We start from the raw sequence: 14,586 nt of genomic DNA on the forward strand, positions 1-14,586 counted from the left end.
GTGGCTCAGTGTCTCCCAGTGTCTCCCAGTGTGGCCCAGTGTCCCCCAGTGTCCCCCAGTGTCCCCCAGTGTCCCCCAGTGTCCCCCAATGTCCCCCAGTGTGGCTCAGTGTCTCCCAGTGTCTCCCAGTGTCTCCCAGTGTCTCCCAGTGTGATACAGTGTCTCTCTCGCCCCCAGGCCTGTATTGATGAGAATATCGAGATGGTTCGCTATCTGCTGGAGAACGGCGCTGACATTAACCAGCCAGACAACGAGGGCTGGACAGCTCTTCATGCTGCTGCCTCCTGTGGCTTCCTGGACATTGCCCAGTGAGCCTGCCGTGCTCTCTCTGTCCTCTCTGTGCCCTCTCTCCCTCTCCCTCTGTCCTCTGTGCCCTCTCTCCCTCTCTCTCTGTCCTCTGTGCCCTCTCTCCCTCTCCCTCTGTCCTCTGTGCCCTCTCTCCCTCTCTCTCTGTCCTCTGTGCCCTCTCTCCCTCTCTCTCTGTCCTCTGTGCCCTCTCTCCCTCTCTCTCTGTCCTCTCTGTGCCCTCTCTCCCTCTCCCTCTGTCCTCTGTGCCCTCTCTCCCTCTCTCTCTGTCCTCTGTGCCCTCTCTCCCTCTCCCTCTGTCCTCTGTGCCCTCTCTCCCTCTCTCTCTGTCCTCTGTGCCCTCTCTCCCTCTCTCTCTGTCCTCTGTGCCCTCTCTCCCTCTCTCCCTCTCTCTCTGTCCTCTGTGCCCTCTCTCCCTCTCTCCCTGTCCTCTGTGCCCTCTCTCCCTCTCTCTCTGTCCTCTGTGCCCTCTCTCTCTGTCCTCTGTGCCCTCTCTCCCTTTCTCTCTGTCCTCTGTGTCCTCTCTCCCTCTCTCCCTGTCCTCTGTGCCCTCTCTCCCTCTCTCCCTGTCCTCTGTGCCCTCTCTCCCTCTCTCCCTCTCTCTCTGTCCTCTGTGCCCTCTCTCCCTCTCTCTCTGTCCTCTGTGCCCTCTCTCCCTCTCTCCCTGTCCTCTGTGCCCTCTCTCCCTCTCTCCCTCTCTCTCTGTCCTCTGTGCCCTCTCTCCCTCTCTCTCTGTCCTCTGTGCCCTCTCTCCCTTTCTCTCTGTCCTCTGTGCCCTCTCTCCCTCTCTCTCTGTCCTCTGTGCCCTCTCTCCCTTTCTCTCTGTCCTCTGTGCCCTCTCTCCCTCTCCCTCTGTCCTCTGTGCCCTCTCTCCCTCTCTCTCTGTCCTCTGTGCCCTCTCTCCCTCTCTCCCTGTCCTCTGTGCCCTCTCTCCCTCTCTCTCTGTCCTCTGTGCCTTCTCTCCCTCTCCCTCTGTCCTCTGTGCCCTCTCTCCCTCTCTCTCTGTCCTCTGTGCCCTCTCTCCCTCTCTCCCTCTCTCTCTGTCCTCTGTGCCCTCTCTCCCTCTCTCCCTGTCCTCTGTGCCCTCTCTCCCTCTCTCCCTCTCTCTCTGTCCTCTGTGCCCTCTCTCCCTCTCTCCCTGTCCTCTCTGTGCTGTCTCCTCTCTGTCCTTTGTTTTCTGTGTGTCCCTGTACGTCATCTATGTGTGTACCAGTGTGTGTAGCGGTGTGTGTCTGTGTTGCAGGTACCTGCTCCAGCGGGGTGTGTGTAGCGGGTGTGTGTAGAGGGGTGTGTAGCGGTGTGTGTAGCAGTGTGTGTAGCGGTGTGTGTCTGTGTTGCAGGTACCTGCTCCAGCGGGGTGTGTAGCGGTGTGTGTCTGTGTTGCAGGTACCTGCTCCAGCGGGGTGTGTGTAGCGGTGTGTGTAGCGGTGTGTGTCTGTGTTGCAGGTACCTGCTCCAGCGGGGTGTGTGTAGCGGGTGTGTGTAGCGGGGTGTGTAGCGGGTGTGTCTAGTGGTGTGTGTCTGTGTTGCAGGTACCTGCTCCAGCGGGGTGTGTGTAGCGGGGTGTGTGTAGCAGTGTGTGTAGCAGTGTGTGTAGCAGGTGTGTCTGTGTTGCAGGTACCTGCTCCAGCGGGGTGTGTGTAGCGGGGTGTGTAGCGGGGTGTGTAGCGGGGTGTGTAGCAGTGTGTGTAGCGGGTGTGTGTAGCAGTGTGTGTAGCGGTGTGTGTCTGTGTTGCAGGTACCTGCTCCAGCGGGGTGTGTGTAGCGGGGTGTGTAGCGGGGTGTGTAGCGGGGTGTGTAGCGGGTGTGTGTAGCGGGTGTGTGTAGCGGGTGTGTGTAGCGGTGTGTGTAGCGGTGTGTGTAGCGGGTGTGTGTAGCGGGGTGTGTGTAGCGGGTGTGTGTAGTGGTGTGTGTCTGTGTTGCAGGTACCTGCTCCAGCGGGGTGTGTGTAGCGGGGTGTGTGTAGCGGTGTGTGTAGCAGTGTGTGTAGTGGTGTGTGTCTGTGTTGCAGGTACCTGCTCCAGCGGGGTGTGTGTAGCAGTGTGTGTAGCGGGTGTGTGTAGCAGTGTGTGTAGCGGGGTGTGTCTGTGTTGCAGGTATCTGCTCCAGCGGGGTGTGTGTAGCGGTGTGTGTAGCAGTGTGTGTAGCGGTGTGCGTCTGTGTTGCAGGTACCTGCTCCAGCGGGGTGTGTGTAGGGGTGTGTGTAGCGGTGTGTGTAGCAGTGTGTGTAGCGGTGTGTGTCTGTGTTGCAGGTACCTGCTCCAGCGGGGTGTGTAGCGGGGTGTGTGTAGCGGTGTGTGTAGCAGTGTGTGTAGCGGGGTGTGTCTGTGTTGCAGGTACCTGCTCCAGCGGGGTGTGTAGCGGGGTGTGTGTAGCAGTGTGTGTAGCGGTGTGTGTCTGTGTTGCAGGTATCTGCTCCAGCAGGGTGTGTGTAGCGGAGTGTGTAGCGGTGTGTGTAGCGGGGTGTGTAGCGGGGTGTGTAGCGGGGTGTGTAGCAGTGTGTGTAGCGGGGTGTGTGTAGCGGGGTGTGTGTAGCGGGTGTGTGTAGCGGTGTGTGTAGCGGGGTGTGTCTGTGTTGCAGGTATCTGCTCCAGCAGGGTGTGTGTAGCGGAGTGTGTAGCGGTGTGTGTAGCAGTGTGTGTAGCAGTGTGTGTAGCGGGGTGTGTGTAGCGGTGTGTGTAGCAGTGTGTGTAGCAGGTGTGTCTGTGTTGCAGGTACCTGCTCCAGCGGGGTGTGTGTAGCGGGGTGTGTAGCAGTGTGTGTAGCGGGTGTGTAGCGGTGTGTGTCTGTGTTGCAGGTACCTGCTCCAGCAGGGTGCGCGGGTGTGTGTAGCGGGTGTGTGTAGCGGGTGTGTGTAGTGGGGTGTGTGTAGCGGGTGTGTGTAGCGGGGTGTGTGTAGCGGTGTGTGTAGCAGTGTGTGTCTGTGTTGCAGGTACCTGCTCCAGCAGGGTGTGTGTAGCGGTGTGTGTAGCGGGTGTGTGTAGCGGGTGTGTGTAGCGGTGTGTGTAGCAGTGTGTGTAGCAGTGTGTGTCTGTGTTGCAGGTACCTGCTCCAGCAGGGTGTGTGTAGCAGTGTGTGTAGCAGTGTGTGTAGCGGGTGTGTGTATCGGGGTGTGTGTATCGGGGTGTGTGTAGCGGTGTGTGTAGCGGGGTGTGTAGCGGTGTGTGTAGCAGTGTGTGTAGCAGGTGTGTCTGTGTTGCAGGTACCTGCTCCAGCGGGGTGTGTGTAGCGGGGTGTGTAGCAGTGTGTGTAGCGGGTGTGTAGCGGTGTGTGTCTGTGTTGCAGGTACCTGCTCCAGCGGGGTGTGTGTAGCGGGTGTGTGTAGCAGTGTGTGTAGCGGTGTGTGTCTGTGTTGCAGGTACCTGCTCCAGCAGGGTGTGTGTAGCGGGTGTGTGTAGCGGTGTGTGTAGCGGTGTGTGTCTGTGTTGCAGGTATCTGCTCCAGCAGGGTGTGTGTAGCGGAGTGTGTGTAGCGGAGTGTGTAGCGGTGTGTGTCTGTGTTGCAGGTATCTGCTCCAGCAGGGTGTGTGTAGCGGAGTGTGTAGCGGTGTGTGTAGCAGTGTGTGTAGCGGGGTGTGTGTAGCAGTGTGTGTAGCGGTGTGTGTCTGTGTTGCAGGTATCTGCTCCAGCAGGGTGTGTAGCGGGGTGTGTAGCGGGGTGTGTAGCAGTGTGTGTAGCAGTGTGTGTAGCGGTGTGTGTAGCGGTGTGTGTCTGTGTTGCAGGTACCTGCTCCAGCGGGGTGTGTGTAGCGGAGTGTGTAGCAGTGTGTGTAGCAGTGTGTGTAGCGGGTGTGTGTAGCGGGGTGTGTGTAGCGGTGTGTGTAGCAGTGTGTGTAGCGGTGTGTGTCTGTGTTGCAGGTACCTGCTCCAGCGGGGTGTGTGTAGCGGTGTGTGTAGCGGGTGTGTGTAGCGGGGTGTGTAGCAGTGTGTGTAGCAGTGTGTGTAGCAGTGTGTGTAGCGGTGTGTGTAGCGGGTGTGTGTCTGTGTTGCAGGTACCTGCTCCAGCAGGGTGTGTGTAGCGGGTGTGTGTAGCGGGTGTGTGTAGCGGTGTGTGTCTGTGTTGCAGGTACCTGCTCCAGCAGGGTGTGTGTAGCGGGTGTGTGTAGCGGTGTGTGTCTGTGTTGCAGGTACCTGCTCCAGCGGGGTGTGTGTAGCGGTGTGTGTAGCGGGTGTGTGTAGCGGTGTGTGTCTGTGTTGCAGGTACCTGCTCCAGCGGGGTGTGTGTAGCGGTGTGTGTAGCGGTGTGTGTCTGTGTTGCAGGTACCTGCTCCAGCGGGGTGTGTGTAGCGGGTGTGTGTAGCAGTGTGTGTAGCGGTGTGTGTAGCAGTGTGTGTAGCAGGTGTGTCTGTGTTGCAGGTACCTGCTCCAGCGGGGTGTGTGTAGCGGGGTGTGTAGCAGTGTGTGTAGCGGGTGTGTAGCGGTGTGTGTCTGTGTTGCAGGTACCTGCTCCAGCAGGGTGTGTGTAGCGGAGTGTGTAGCGGTGTGTGTAGCGGTGTGTGTAGCAGTGTGTGTAGCGGGGTGTGTGTAGCGGGGTGTGTGTAGCAGTGTGTGTAGCGGTGTGTGTAGCGGTGTGTGTCTGTGTTGCAGGTATCTGCTCCAGCAGGGTGTGTGTAGCGGAGTGTGTAGCGGTGTGTGTAGCGGGGTGTGTAGCGGGGTGTGTAGCAGTGTGTGTAGCAGTGTGTGTAGCGGTGTGTGTAGCAGTGTGTGTAGCAGGTGTGTCTGTGTTGCAGGTACCTGCTCCAGCGGGGTGTGTGTAGCGGGGTGTGTGTAGCAGTGTGTGTAGCGGGTGTGTGTAGCGGGTGTGTGTAGCGGGTGTGTGTAGCGGGGTGTGTGTAGCGGTGTGTGTCTGTGTTGCAGGTACCTGCTCCAGCGGGGTGTGTGTAGCGGGGTGTGTGTAGCGGTGTGTGTAGCAGTGTGTGTAGCGGGGTGTGTAGCGGTGTGTGTAGCAGTGTGTAGCGGGGTGTGTGTAGTGGTGTGTGTAGCAGTGTGTGTAGCAGTGTGTGTCTGTGTTGCAGGTACCTGCTCCAGCGGGGTGTGTGTAGCGGTGTGTGTAGCGGGTGTGTGTAGCAGTGTGTGTAGCGGGGTGTGTGTAGCGGGTGTGTGTAGCGGTGTGTGTCTGTGTTGCAGGTACCTGCTCCAGCAGGGTGTGTGTAGCGGTGTGTGTAGCAGTGTGTGTAGCGGGGTGTGTCTGTGTTGCAGGTACCTGCTCCAGCAGGGTGTGTGTAGCGGTGTGTGTAGCGGTGTGTGTAGCAGTGTGTGTAGCGGTGTGTGTCTGTGTTGCAGGTACCTGCTCCAGCAGGGTGTGTGTAGGGGGTGTGTGTAGCAGTGTGTGTAGCGGGGTGTGTCTGTGTTGCAGGTCCCTGCTCCAGCAGGGTGTGTGTAGGGGGTGTGTGTAGCAGTGTGTGTAGCGGTGTGTGTCTGTGTTGCAGGTACCTGCTCCAGCAGGGTGTGTGTAGGGGGTGTGTGTAGCAGTGTGTGTAGCGGTGTGTGTCTGTGTTGCAGGTACCTGCTCCAGCAGGGTGTGTGTAGCGGTGTGTGTAGCAGTGTGTGTAGCGGGGTGTGTCTGTGTTGCAGGTACCTGCTCCAGCGGGGTGTGTGTAGCAGTGTGTGTAGCAGTGTGTGTAGCGGGGTGTGTCTGTGTTGCAGGTACCTGCTCCAGCAGGGTGTGTGTAGCGGTGTGTGTAGCAGTGTGTGTAGCAGTGTGTGTAGCGGGGTGTGTCTGTGTTGCAGGTACCTGCTCCAGCGGGGTGTGTGTAGCGGTGTGTGTAGCAGTGTGTGTAGTGGTGTGTGTCTGTGTTGCAGGTACCTGCTCCAGCAGGGTGTGTGTAGCGGGGTGTGTGTAGCAGTGTGTGTAGCGGTGTGTGTCTGTGTTGCAGGTACCTGCTCCAGCGGGGTGTGTGTAGCAGTGTGTGTAGCAGTGTGTGTAGCGGGGTGTGTCTGTGTTGCAGGTACCTGCTCCAGCGGGGTGTGTGTAGCGGGTGTGTGTAGCAGTGTGTGTAGCGGTGTGTGTCTGTGTTGCAGGTACCTGCTCCAGCGGGGTGTGTGTAGCGGGGTGTGTAGCGGTGTGTGTGTAGCGGTGTGTGTAGCGGGTGTGTAGCAGTGTGTGTAGCGGGGTGTGTCTGTGTTGCAGGTACCTGCTCCAGCAGGGTGTGTGTAGCAGTGTGTGTAGCGAGGTGTGTCTGTGTTGCAGGTACCTGCTCCAGCAGGGTGTGTGTAGCAGTGTGTGTAGCGAGGTGTGTCTGTGTTGCAGGTACCTGCTCCAGCGGGGTGTGTGTAGCAGTGTGTGTAGCGAGGTGTGTCTGTGTTGCAGGTACCTGCTCCAGCGGGGTGTGTGTAGCAGTGTGTGTAGCGAGGTGTGTCTGTGTTGCAGGTACCTGCTCCAGCGGGGTGTGTGTAGCAGTGTGTGTAGCGAGGTGTGTCTGTGTTGCAGGTACCTGCTCCAGCGGGGTGTGTGTAGCAGTGTGTGTAGCGAGGTGTGTCTGTGTTGCAGGTACCTGCTCCAGCGGGGTGTGTGTAGCAGTGTGTGTAGCGAGGTGTGTCTGTGTTGCAGGTACCTGCTCCAGCAGGGTGCGCGGGTGGGCTCTGTGAACAGCGAGGGGGAGCTGCCCCTGGACGTGTCCCAGGACCAGGCCATGACTCAGCTGCTGCAGGCTGAGCTCCGCAGGCAGGGTGAGTCCCTGAGCCACCTGAGGTCCACAGGCTGGCACTGAGGGGTCTCCTCTCTTCTCTCCTCTCTCCTCTCTCCCCTCTCTCTCCCCTCTCCCCTCCCCCCCCCCCCCCCCCAATTTCAGTTCAAGGTGCTTTATTAGCATGACCGATGGGTACAATCAGTGTTGCCAAAGCAAATAAAAATAATAAAATGAACATGAAACAAAACAAAAAATAAAAGTAAAATAAAATCTACAGACATTTACAACAAAGACATATAATAAAATAATTAACATATACTGTAAACATATTGAGCATTATTGGGAGACAGACTCACTGTTCCTCAGGCTGTGACAGGAGATCACATACTGGGCTGCCAGTTCAACTGAGTTCCCTCCTCCCTCTCCCAATAGGATTGGGACACGTGATTCTGGCAGGTGTGGGAACTCTGGGATTAGATTTCTGAATTTCAGGAAGACTGTTTCTCTAATCCCAGAGTATCTGTCACAGTGCAGTAGGAAGTGCACCTCTGTCTCTATTTCTCCCCGCTGGCAGTGGGAGCACAGCCTGTCCTCTCTGGGCAGCCAGGTCTGCCTGTGTCACCCAGTTTCTATGGCCAGGCTGTGGTCACTGAGCCTGTACTTGTCAGGGTCTGTTTCTTTTTGCTGTTTCTTATCTTGGTCAAATATTCGGCTAGTGTGTATTGTCTGTTTAGGGTTCTGTAGCATTCCAGTTTATGTTGTGTTTGTGTGTGTGTCCCAGTGTGAGAGATATTGCTGTTTGATCTGTGCTGTGATGTGGTTGAGTCTGAGTTGTGGTGCTCTAGCAGTGCTGTCCTGAGGCTGGTTAGTGTTGGTGTGGCTCAGGTCGGTGAGCCTCAGGACCAGCTGGCTCAGGGGGCTCTGTTTTGGGCTCAGCTCTTGGCTCAGCAGGGCTTTGTGGTGGTAGGAATTTTGGTCGCTGTTCTTTAGGTGTAGCCAATACTTTAATACTCTCTTCTGTATGTTTATCAATAGTGGATACTGGCCTAATTCGTCCCTGCACCCGTTGTTAGGTGTTTTTCTCTGCACACGGAGGATGTTTCTACAGATCTCCATGTGCAGAGTTTCTGTGGGGTGTTTGTCCCATTGAGTGTAATCCTGGTCTGTGAGGGGACCCCACACTTCACTGCCATATAGTGCAATGGGTTGGATTACACTTTCAAATATTTGGAGCCAGATTCTTGTTGGTGGGTTGATGTTGAAGAGCTTCCTTATTGTGTAGCAAGCCCTGAGTGCCTTCTCCCTCAGTGTCTTCACTGCCAGGTCAAAACTCCCAGATGAGCTTATGGTGAGACCGAGATATGTGTAGCTGGATGTGTGCTCCAATGTGTTGTTGTTCAGTGTGATTTTGTACCTGTTTCCCTGAGGTCTGGCTTTCTTCTGGAAAACCATAACTCTGGTCTTGTCCAGATGGGCTGGCAGTGCCCAGGTCTGACAGTACTGCTCCAGCAGTGCCAGGTTCTGCTGCAGCCCCTGTTCTGTGGGCGACAGCAGGACCAGGTCATCTGCATAGAGCAGGAACGTGTCATGTAGTGTGAGACCAGGAGCTGCAGACTGCTCCAACATTCCTGCTAATTCGTTGATATAGATATTGAACAGTGTTGGGCTCAGGCTGCAGCCCTGTCTCACCCCACGGCCTTGGGTGAAGAATTTGGTCCTTTTGTTTCCAATTTTCACTGCACATTTGCTCTCTGAATACATTGATTTAATGATGTCATACACTTTTCCCCCTATGCCACTTTGGAGTAGTTTATAAAACAATTTTTCATGCCAAATCGAGTCAAATGCTTTTTTGAAATCAACAAAGCAGACAAATATTTTTTGTTTGTCTTTTTGGTGGACGTGTTTGATTTGTATTTGGGAGGTATTGATAAGAAATTTTCAAAGTATGTTTGCCAGATTGTTCCATTTTGGATAGCAAATTCTCTCTCCCCTCTCTTTCTCCTCTCTCCTCTCCCCTCTCTTTCTCCTCTCTCCTCTCCCCTCTCTTTCTCCTCTCCCTCTCCTCTCCTCTCCCCCCTCTCCTCTCCCTTCTCTCTCTCCTCTCTCCTTCTCCTCTCCCCTCTCTCTCCTCTCCCCCCTCTCCTCTCTTTCTCCTTTCTTCTCTCTCTTTCTCCTCTCTCCCCTCTCTTTCTCCTCTCTCCCATCTCACTCCTCTCCCCTCTCTTTCTGCTCTAACCTCACTCCTCTCCTCTGTCTCTCTCTCTCCCAGGGGTAGACGTGGACGCTGCTCGTCGGCAGGAGGAGAGCCTCATGCTGCAGGATGCCCTGGCTCTGCTGAGTCACTCTGGGGTCAGTGGGCTGGCTGCTGTCCCTGGGGTCAGTGTGTTGACCCCCCATCCCAAGACGGGGGCTACAGCCCTGCATGTCGCTGCTGCCAAGGGCTACCTGGAGGTCCTGAAGTAAGTGAGAGGGAGAGGAGCACACAGGGACACACTGGTGTATTCAGACAGTCCCCTCTGTACCACACCAGTCACCTCACACAGGGACACACTAGTGTATTCAGACAGTCCCTCTGTACCACACTGGTCACCTCACACAGGGACACACTGGTGTATTCAGACAGTCCCTCTGTACCACACTGGTCACCTCACACAGGGACACACTGGTGTATTCAGACAGTCCCTCTGTACCACACCAGTCACCTCACACAGGGACACACTGGTGTATTCAGACAGTCCCCTCTGTACCACACTGGTCACCTCACACAGGGACACACTGGTGTATTCAGACAGTCCCCTCTGTACCACACTGGTCACCTCACACAGGGACACACTGGTGTATTCAGACAGTCCCTCTGTACCACACCGGTCACCTCACACAGGGACACACTGGTGTATTCAGACAGTCCCCTCTGTACCACACTGGTCACCTCACACAGGGACACACTGGTGTATTCAGACAGTCCCCTCTGTACCACACTGGTCACCTCACACAGGGACACACTGGTGTATTCGGACAGTCCCCTCTGTACCACACCGGTCACCTCACACAGGGACACACTGGTGTATTCGGACAGTCCCTCTATACCACACCGGTCACCTCACACAGGGACACACTGGTGTATTCAGTCCCTCTGTACCACACCGGTCACCTCACATAGGGACACACTGGTGTATTCGGACAGTCCCCTCTGTACCACACCAGTCACCTCACACAGGGACACACTGGGCAGGACTAGAGGGGACTCTCTAGGCAGGTTCACCTACAGCTCAGCTCTGAGCAGCAGTGTGGTGGACTACGCCATCACCGACCTGGACCCCTCCTGTATCAGTGCCTTCACTGTCAGGCCACAAACTCCCCTCTCTGACCACAGCCAGATCGCACTCTACATGAAGAAAGCACACCAGCACAGAGACACACTGACACAGCCCAGCCTTCTGTACGACCTCAACCAGGTGTACAGATGGGACACAGACAGCCTGGACAGATACCAAAGAGCACGAAATTATTATTAACTACATTCCAAAACACTCTGTATCAAACTAACCAATCAGGGATAAATGTGGCTAAAAGAAACTATTCTTAACGTCAAAACTAGGAAGAATTAATAAAAATGAGCTCAAAAACATCAGCAAAAAAAAAATGATTTGACACAGAGTGAGTTACAAAAAAATCTCAGCCCCAAAACACAGACAACCACACAACACAGCTCTGAGCCTAAGATACTGTGAGATGGTAAAACACTATAAACACACACTTAAGAAGAAAGGAAACACACACATAAATGGACAACTCCAGGTGTCTATAAATTAAAACTGCTTCTGGGAAAAATTGAATCATTTAAATAATTCAAAACCAAAAGAATTGATCATTCAAAATGGATCAGAGCCCAAACACCGTTACATTAGACCACATACATGAAAATGGAAAATATTTGAATTGTCTTTAAAAGACAACCAAAACACCTTTGACTCTCCGATCAGAGAGCAGGAGCTAAGCCTGTGGCCAAGATGAGTCAACAACGAGATGCTGAGCCACAGCAGCTCGAAGTTGCAAACTATTGCAACAAGCCCTGCTCAAACTTTGGAGCAAGGACTGGAGCAGTACTGAACACCTGGGCACTGCCAGCCCATCTGGACCCAGAACAGGGGCTGCAGCAGAGCCTGGCACTGCAGGAGCAGTACTGTCAGACCTGGGCACTACCAGCCCATCTGGACCCAGAACAGGGGCTGCAGCAGAACCTGGCACTGCTGGAGCAGTACTGTCAGACCTGGGCACAGACAGTCAGTCTGGACAAGACCAGAGTTATGGTTTTCAAGAAGAAAGCCAGACCTCAGGGAAACAGGTACAAATTCACACTCAACAACAACACATTGGAGCACACATCCAGCTACACATATCTCGGTCTCACCATCAGCTCTTCTGGGAGTTTTGACCTGACAGTGAAGGCACTGAGGGAGAAGGCACTCAGGGCTTTCTACACAATAAGAAGGAGGCTCTTCAACATCAACCCACCAACAAGAATCTGGCTCCAAATATTTGAAAGTGTAATCCAACCCATTGCCCTATACGGCAGTGAAGTGTGGGGTCCCCTCACAGACCAGGATTGCACTCAATGGGACAAACACCTCACAGAAACTCTGCAAATGGAGATCTGCAGAAATATCCTTCATGTGCAGAGAAAAACACCTAACAACAGGTGCAGGGCCGAATTAGGCCAGTACCCACTATTGATAAACATACAGAAGAGAGTATTAAAGTTTTTGGTACACCTAAAGAACAGTGACCAAAATTCCTACCACCACAAAGCCCTGCTGACCCAAGAGCTGAGCCCAAAACAGAGCCCCCTGAGCCAGCTGGTCCTGAGGCTCACTTACCTGAGCCACACCGACACTAACCAGCATCAGGACAGCACTGCTAGAGCACCACAACTCAGACCCAAGCACATCACAGCACAGATCAAACAGCAATATCTCACACACTGGGACACACACACACAAACACAACATAAACTGGAATGCTACAGAACCCTAAACAGACGATACATACTAGCTGAATATTTGACCAAGATAAGAAACAGCAAAAAGAAACAGACCCTGACAAGTACAGGCTCAGTGACCACAGCCTGGCCATAGAAACTGGGCGACACAGGCAGACCTGGCTGCCCAGAGGGGACAGGCTGTGCTCCCACTGCCAGTGGGGAGCACCAGACTCAACCACATCACAGCACAGATCAAACAGCAATATCTCACACACTGGGACACACACACACAGGCGGTGTGGTGTCCCTGTGGCTCAGGATCTGCGCCTGTGGCTGGAAGGTTGCCGGTTCGTATCCTGTGGCCGGCAGAGGAATCCTACTCCGTTGGGCCCCTGAGCAAGGCCCTTAACCCCAACTGCTCCAGGGGTGCCGTATAAATGGCCGACCCTCTGCTCTGACCCCCAGCTTCTCTCCCTGTCTGTGTGTCTGTGTCTCTCATAGAAAGCAAGTTGGGGTATGCGAAAAAGAAAAATCCTTAATGCAAGAAATTGTATATGGCCAATAAAGCAATCTTAAACACAACATAAACGGGAGTGCCACAGATCCCTAAACAGACAATACACACTAGCCAAATACTTAACCAAGATACAGTAAGTAACAGCAAAAAGAAACAGACCCTGACCACAGCCAGGCCATAGAAACTGGACACAGGCAGACCTGGCTGCCCAGAGAGGACAGGCTCAGTGACCACAGCCTGGCCAGAGAGACTGGACACAGGCATACCTGGCTGCCCAGAGAGGACAGGCTCAGTGACCACAGCCTGGCCATAGAAACTGGACACAGGCAGACCTGGCTGCCCAGAGAGGACAGGCTCAGTGACCACAGCCTGGCCAGAGAGACTGGACACAGGCATACCTGGCTGCCCTGACAGGACAGGCTCAGCTATAGAGACTGGACACAGGCAGACCAGGCTGCCCAGAGAGGACAGGCTCGGTGACCACAGCCTGGCCAGAGAGACTGGACACAGGCAGACCAGGCTGCCCAGAGAGGACAGGCTCAGCTATAGAGACTGGAGTAGTTCAAGTCTATGTCTGGAAACGGAAGAGTCTGGAGGAGTGTAAAGAGACACAGTAGAGAGAGGGAGAAGATCTGGCTGGTGTCAATGTGGGTTGGTACTGTCCTGGTTCTGGCTGGTGTCAGTACTGTCCTGGTTCTGGCTGGTGCTGGTGTGGCTCAGTACTGTCCTGGTTCTGACTCATGTCAGTACTGTCCTGGTTCTGGCTAGTGCTGGTGTGGCTCAGTACTGTCCTGGTTCTGGCTGGTGTCAGTACTGTCCTGGTTCTGGCTGGTGCTGGTGTGGCTCAGTACTGTCCTGGTTCTGACTCATGTCAGTACTGTCCTGGTTCTGGCTGGTGCTGGTGTAGCTCAGTACTGTCCTGGTTCTGGCTGGTGTCAGTACTGTCCTGGTTCTGACTCATGTCAGTACTGTCCTGGTTCTGGCTGGTGCTGGTGTGGCTCAGTACTGTCCTGGTTCTGGCTGGTGTCAGTACTGTCCTGGTTCTGGCTGGTGCTGGTGTGGCTCAGTACTGTCCTGGTGAGTGTGGGTGGTACCGAGTCTGGTCCTGGTGTCGGTGACGGGCTCCTGTGTCCTGCAGGGTCCTGCTGCAGTGCGGAGTGGACGTGGACGCCAGAGACGCTGACGGCTGGACGCCCCTGCATGCAGCCGCCCACTGGGGGCAGCGGGAGGCCTGTAGGCTGCTGGCAGAGAGCCTGTGTGACATGGGGGCGCAGAACAACGTGGTGAGAGGGGCCGGGGGGAGACTGGGTCTGAGGAGAGAGAGACTGGGTCTGTTCCAGTCTGTGTTAATGTGTGTCTGTAATGCCTGTGTCTGTCTGTGTTAATGTGTGTCTGTAACTCCAGTCTGTCTGTGGTAATGTGTATCTGTAACTCCAGTCTGTCTGTGTTAATGTGTGTCTGTAATGCCTGTGTCTGTCTGTGTTAATGTGTGTCTGTAACTCCAGTCTGTCTGTGTTAATGTGTGTCTGTAATGCCTGTGTCTGTATGTGTTAATGTGTGTCTGTAATGCCTGTGTCTGTCTGTGTTAATGTGTGTCTGTAACTCCAGTGTCTGTCTGTGTTAATGTGTGTCTGGAACTCCAGTGTCTGTCTGTGTTAATGTGTGTCTGTAATGCCTGTGTCTGTCTGTGTTAATGTGTGTCTGTAATGCCTGTGTCTGTCTGTGTTAATGTGTGTCTGTAATGCCTGTGTCTGTCTGTGTTAATGTGTGTCTGTAACTCCAGTGTCTGTCTGTGTTAATGTGTGTCTGTAACTCCAGTGTCTGTCTGTGTTAATGTGTGTCTGTAACTCCAGTGTCTGTCTGTGTTAATGTGTGTCTGGAACTCCTGTGTCTGTCTGTGTTAATGTGTGTCTGGAACTCCAGTGTCTGTCTGTGTTAATGTGTGTCTGGAACTCCAGTGTCTGTCTGTGTTAATGTGTGTCTGTAATGCCTGTGTCTGTCTGTGTTAATGTGTGTCTGTAATGCCTGTGTCTGTCTGTGTTAATGTGTGTCTGTAACTCCAGTGTCTGTCTGTGTTAATGTGTGTCTGGAACTCCAGTGTCTGTCTGTGTTAATGTGTGTCTGTAATGGCTGTGTCTGTCTGTGTTAATGT

General features: G+C 54.4%; 1 protein-coding gene across 1 annotated transcript in view; it reads left to right on the forward strand.

Annotated features, from left to right (window-relative positions):
* LOC107076216 (protein phosphatase 1 regulatory subunit 12A) overlaps positions 1 to 14,586 on the forward strand; it is a 41,200-nt gene that overhangs the window by 7,767 nt on the left and 18,847 nt on the right. The window contains exons 2-5 of the mRNA XM_069181830.1: positions 178 to 308; positions 6,855 to 6,973; positions 9,206 to 9,395; positions 13,573 to 13,717. Of these exons, the coding sequence (XP_069037931.1) occupies positions 178 to 308; positions 6,855 to 6,973; positions 9,206 to 9,395; positions 13,573 to 13,717 (585 nt within the window). The remainder of the gene's footprint in view (positions 1 to 177; positions 309 to 6,854; positions 6,974 to 9,205; positions 9,396 to 13,572; positions 13,718 to 14,586) is intronic.

The sequence above is a fragment of the Lepisosteus oculatus genome, chromosome 21 (assembly GCF_040954835.1).
Source record: "Lepisosteus oculatus isolate fLepOcu1 chromosome 21, fLepOcu1.hap2, whole genome shotgun sequence".
NCBI lineage: Eukaryota > Metazoa > Chordata > Actinopteri > Semionotiformes > Lepisosteidae > Lepisosteus > Lepisosteus oculatus.